This window comes from Phalaenopsis equestris, unplaced genomic scaffold, assembly GCF_001263595.1.
Source record: "Phalaenopsis equestris unplaced genomic scaffold, ASM126359v1 Scaffold000119, whole genome shotgun sequence".
Taxonomy (NCBI): domain Eukaryota; kingdom Viridiplantae; phylum Streptophyta; class Magnoliopsida; order Asparagales; family Orchidaceae; genus Phalaenopsis; species Phalaenopsis equestris.
In genome coordinates this window covers 85,644-91,963 of record NW_018164561.1, presented here as the reverse complement: position 1 = coordinate 91,963, position 6,320 = coordinate 85,644, and the positions used below count along the sequence as shown (strand labels likewise).

The 6,320-nt window shown below is 34.8% G+C and overlaps 1 protein-coding gene across 1 annotated transcript; it reads right to left on the bottom strand.

Moving 5' to 3' along the window:
• Positions 1-2,485: 2,485 nt before the first annotated feature.
• Positions 2,486-5,638, bottom strand: LOC110021066 (probable WRKY transcription factor 71). The gene is made up of 3 exons (XM_020719396.1): positions 5,057-5,638; positions 4,051-4,194; positions 2,486-3,185 (listed from the first exon to the last, which is right to left on the bottom strand). Exons 1-3 carry the CDS (start codon positions 5,515-5,517, stop codon positions 2,873-2,875), a joined length of 918 nt encoding a protein of 305 aa, XP_020575055.1. The 5' UTR covers positions 5,518-5,638; the 3' UTR covers positions 2,486-2,872.
• Between the last annotated feature and the right edge of the window lie 682 nt (positions 5,639-6,320).

Genomic DNA, 6,320 nt, shown 5'->3' with positions numbered 1-6,320 from the left:
AAATGAATGTTGCCAACACATTTGTCCATGACGAACTGCAACAAACATTCTACATGCACCAACCACCAGAATTTTTGAATATCTAACATACTAAGATGTATGCCTCCTAAAAAAGGCTATCTACGACCTTAAATAAGGACCTCATCAATTTTAAAAAAATTCATATGCCAATTATTATTATTCAGTTTCAAACAAAGTCAAGTCGATCCTTCATTATTTACATACCATTAAAACTCAACCTCCCTTTCTTTGTTGATGTATGACAATGAAATCATGGTAATGGGCAACAATCCCACCTAAATGTAGCACCTCATGTACAACTTGTAGCATCATGTCAAGATCAAGACATGAGGACTCGTCTCCACCTTGTCGGGAATCAACATTCAATACACCAAATCAGGTCTTTTTTTAACCAAGCCCAATATGCCTCTAATATACTAAAAAATGCAGGTATGGCTGACTATAAATCCAACTACAATCGACTTTCTACTTTCACACCTCTCTTTAGCTCCATAAAATTTGCAAACCCTCAATTGTATAACTAATTACTAAGCTCTCTCCAATATCTTACCATCACTTAACCAATCATCACCTATGCGATCAATACATTGTCGCAACATCTTCAAAATCGTAATTGTCAACATTTTCAATAACTTAAAGGCTCTTATGCTACATTAAAAGTACTATGAATTTTGCTTGTCCACTCAAACCAGCTCCCTCCTTCTTCATAATTACTCTGAATTCACTTGGGCCAAGGATCCCCTTGATTGCCACTCTGTAATACGTCATTGCTCCTTCATCGATAACAAGCCTATCTCCTAGTAAATCGAGAAACAACTCACCATGGATTGTTCCTTAACCAAAGCCGAATATCGAACACTATCGACAGCTGCCACATATGTGATTTGGCTCAAGCACCTTCTACAGCACTTTTAAGCTCCAATTACGAAACTGACTGTCATTCATTAAGACAACACATCCGCCATGTCATTAGCTCGTAATTCACTTTTCACGCTCGAACTAAACACATCAAAATAGATTGTCACTTTTTGATCAAAGAAACACTTCACTGAAGAGAACTTGAGATTACCTACATACCAACAACTGAACACTTGTCGATATCTTGACCAAATCACTTCCCACATCGCATCTCATTGCTCTTTGAAAAAAAATTAATCCTCATGGGCAGAAAGTGTCAGTTTGAGGGGGGATCATAGTGAAGCACAGTTCAGCAACAAGAAGGAGCAGCTCTCCACTTCTTTGGCAGCAATGTGCTCAGCTCAGCAACAAGGAGCAGCTCTCCACTTCTTTGGCAGCAATGTGCCTCATCATTACTTACAACAATTACTTACTATTTTACCCACATAACCAACTCACTCTAGAGGGCACCTTACAACCTTTATATACTAGCACATACCTATATTCCCATGGTTAATATTGAATATTAGAGAATTTCTTCTTCCATGCTTATGCAACTCTTCTTTATGTTATTCTCTGTTGTCAGCTTATCGATTTTGTACGAGTTTTGACAAAATCAAGGCTGACAATTATTTACCCAGAAATTTGAGATTTTCTATATAAGTAAGAATATTTGGTGCTTTTAATATATACATTAGGCAATTTAATAATTTTACCTCTGGGATATACTTAATTATTTGATAATATTTCAATAATTTAAATATTTGATGATTTTTTTTATCAAAAAAAGAAAAGTTATCATGCTTTTTGAACAAGTTCAATTATCTTATTCAAGTGCTCGTCTTGCCAAAAAAAAAGAAATAAAAGAAAGCACTACAAAAGGGAGCCATAAAAATCGTTCTCATTATGCATTTTTTTATCAAGATGAAAGATTTGCCAAGGACAACCTCTTACTATTACAAAGGTTATTTAGGTCATTCATTATTATGCATGCAAACCTTGCACGAGAAAGCTATAATTTTTTTGCGAATATTTGAATATACTGTACAATAATTTCTTCTTTCATAATATCCTAATTTTTATTTTTTGAGGATGTGTAGTGCAAAATTTGTCATCAGGAGAATTAGTAGGACTATCGTGGATCCCTATCTTCTATAAAAGTATAACTATTATAGTTGAAGTAGTTCTAATTTTGGTGCGATTATTTCGAATCATTTTTGCTATTTTTGGTTTAAACCCATTGAAATCGATTAATTTTTTCTTAGCCAGCAGATTCCGCGAGCGAGTTCCTGTGCTAAAATTTATGCAACTATAAGAATTCAAGAAAATTTATATTTTCGTGGTCTCAACAAAATTCAGGTAGATTGTACTTATTTTGAGCCTCAATGTTACAAATCTTTCCTTAATTGTGAAATCAAAACCAAAATTCGCACTTAAAGCTCATACAGCAAGATAAATAACTTAAGCTAATCAATACTTGAGAAAATAATTAAGGATCAATAAAATAAAATAAAAAGTCTTCCGAGCTAAAAAAAACTCAAAATCTTTCCTCAATAACTCCATCCACCAAACATGGACCAAAAGCTCGCTCTGCATGATAGGGCACGCTATTGTCTTCCGCCTCCTCCCAACTTCACATTAAATGCAGTGGTCCCTATACCATGTTACTTTCCCAATGAAAAAGACATATCTCTTCGGAACAATCTCAGCCTACTCAGCCATTAAAGACTCACTTCTAATATCAGAAGCATAAATCTCCTCTCCACCAATCCCCTCCAAATATAGAAAATAGCTCTGAACACATCCAACTTTAAAAGCAAATCAAATTAACATGCAGCCGTACTGCATCATAGCTACTAGTACTTAAAGAGCAGAAATATAATAATCCAAGTGTTCCATATGTACAAGAAACGGAGAACATTAACTAGTGTACGTTCTAATATCGCATGCATTATCAGGGCTGGTTGCTGTTAATGAACGATGGATGATGGATGCTGTTCTGTAGGAGAAGAAGGTCATGATAGTTGGCTGGAAGGTTAAGCTGCTGAAGTGGAGGTGTTAGGGTTTGCAGAAAGAAGTCGTGGTGGAAGCCTGGTGGCACGGAAGGCTGCTGGTTTGCGAGCATGTGGGAGCTTCCTCGCACGTTGGATGGGTAGTGGTGGGTGTGTTGCCCCTCATACGTTGTTATAACTATTGATGGGTCTTCATAAGATCGTTCCACTCTCTTCTTTACTGCGCACTTCTGTGTGGTGCAACGATAGTAGCTCCTGGAAATTTTTTAAATGAAACAAAGGAAATGCTCTACTTTCAGCTTGGCAGATTATGAGATATGAACATGCAGAGATATAAATAGGATGTTGATTGCTAATAATAATTATATGGGTAGCAAATAATTGTATCTATTCAAGTCAAATTACAGTTATCATAATTAGTCTTAATGTTCCAGGGCATAGAAAGATAAGATTTGTTTGAATTACTTTCTGTCTTTCTCGGGCATAATGTAGAAAATTAGTCTCCTAATACTTTAATATACTTTTTTATTATCGTATTTATGCGTCGTGACAACAGACACGATATGTGTGGATCTTGATGCAAGCTTCTCTTACTCTGATTTTTTTAATTATTTTTTTATTTATATACCATTGTTACACGAAATGTGTTTTAAATGTGTTGAATTTACAAAATTGACGAAAATTGTAAGGGTATTTTTTTAATAAAATTATGGTAATTTAGAAATGGTCAAAGTTTGTATGGCCGGGCAAATTCTCGTAGGGTTTCTGTGAAGAGTGAAAGCCATATGAATAAAATTAGATATTAAATAATTAAAATAGAGTACAATGTGTACATGACTAACAACTAAACGCTATAATTTGTGATTTTTTAATAAACAATAAATGAAAGTGCATTTGCTAATTAGTGCAGGAACAAGTATAAGATGAGCACTTTACCAATCAAATAGGTGAGGTTTATTCTAGGAATTTTTGTTAATAATTCCTTATATATATATAAATTTTGTCAATTGAATATATGATTAAATTTAATAAACTTTGTATAGTCATGTAACATAGTACGTTCTCATATATCTGTAAAATATATAGGAAAAAAAAAACAATTATAAATACATATAATTACCTAGGAAAGGGGCTGTTCTTAACAGCCTTTTGTCCATATTTTCTCCAACGATAACCGTCTTCAAGGTGATCAACCTCACTCTTTGTCATGAAAGCAAAGCGTGGCTCTCTTTGCCTCTTCTCTCCTTTCTTTCTCGCCTTGCTTCTGTTTGCAATCAGAAAGTTCTCAAATGTGAAACTACAGAAAACAAGTTCACTAACAAATGAAAATGAAATGAGACACAATTTAAGCGTATGATTTTTGAAACTTTTCAAACAAGAATTTACACAATTAATCGTACACTGAGCTTTAAACAGTAGCGGGTAGTAACACTCGTAGTGTAATAGAAAATAATTGTAGCTCTTTCAGGCTATAGAAAAAACTATCACTGTTGCTTCTTAGTTTCTCCTACTAGAGAATGGTAGCAACTTTATAAACTGCTACTTCCATATGAAATATAGGCATCTCTGAATATAGAATTCGTCATTTTTTTGAGACATGCATTTTTACATGTCCAGATTAATCATTAAAACTTTAACAATAATGTATTTACACCGTCTTAGAATTTATGAGAGGCAACATAGCTATAATTAAAAGAAAAAAAAAAGAAATCTACTCGCCAGAGGAGCTGGGAATTAGAAAGAAAAGAATGAATTTTGAGAAACCCTAGCTTGGACATGTTCAGAAGAAAACCCCAAGTTGGTGAAAAGCGTTCATATATAGGTTGAAAACCCTAACGAATCATAAAGACGAAGTTATGCACGGCTTGATTTTACTAAAGTATAAACTATAAAGAAACTAAATTCGATCGGGATAATTCAAAATATAGAACATCCTTAATTTTCTTAACTAATTCTTTCACCTTAAAATTTAAAAATTTAAAGAAGATAATTCCTGAAAGTTGTCACTCATCAGATCAGAGCTTACGAACAAAAAAAGTAATCAAAGTAGCCTCCTGTTCAAGATGAATAATATCACAAAACGAGTAACAAAAAGAAGAAGTGTAAGAAAATAGCAAAGAACATACACTGTCTTGTTGGCCTTGTCATCTTCATTAGCTCCATCATCAACCCCTTTACCCTCCTTATTCTCCTCCTCCTCCTCCTCCAGCTCTTTCTCCTCATTTTTCTCGTTCTTATCCGATTCTTCCTCTCCGGCAGCCTCAGTAGACGAGGAAGACACTGAAGAATTAGCAGTCAAAGCCGTGGTCCCTCCACCTCCATAGCCTGGGCTGATAACGTTCTCAGTACCTCCCGGCTCTGCCTTGCAGACCTTATGTCGGTCGCCGATGGGGATGAAAGGTTCCTGCGATAATGAGCTCGCGAAGCTGAAGTCGGTGGAACTTTGGAGGTAGTCTAAGAATCCTGCGAATTGTGGGAGGCCAGAGTCAAGTCCTTGCGTCCCGCCAGATCGAAGCGAGAAAAGGGGGTATGGATCGAAGATGGTGCTGTCATGGTGGAAGAGCTCCCCTAACTTCTCTCCCGACATGAATTTTTGCTTGCGGAAGATGAAGAGAAGTGAAGGATGTGGAGAGAGAGTGAGAAGTAAGGAGGGGGAGGTAAAGGGAAAGATAGAAAGGGGGTGGGGATATGTCTCTAGCTTGGGTTGGTGGGGGCGGGCAGGGGTTAGGGGGGAAGACTTTTACTTTTCTTTCCCCATTTATTAATCTCTAGAAAAGACAACTTCTTTGAAAATGCTTTCGGTGTCAGCACAAATTTGTTCCAGGAACAAAAATCCATCCGCATAATTTCAACTGTTTTTTTTTTAAATATGACAAAAAAAAAAATAATAATAATAATAAAAAATCATCCAATATAATGTTTGTATAAAAAGTTACACAACTTTGATATGAAATAGTTTAAAGTCAAAATAAACATTTCGATGAGACGCATCATGAACGGCTTAATGAAATCCAGAAGGCATTAAATGATTTCAAAATCGTAATAGCTTATATTTTGTGCAAGCTCTTCCATGTATAATTAGAATATTGTTCCAAATGATTCCAGCTTTGCCATCATACATTTATGTTTGGGATTGCTGATTATGAATGCATAAATATTTACTGTAAAATGTACACCAAACATTAAAATCTTAGGATATTTAATACGATCATAAGAAAATCATTATAAAAAATTTATCGCGTGTCACTTAATTAAGATATTCTTAATAAAAACTAGGTCAAAATATTTTAAACAATCTTAAAGCTTCTTACCTAAATCATCTAGGTAGTGCTCATTTTTGAGGAAAAAAATGGATTAGAAAATATAATAACTTTAAAAAAAATGGATTTT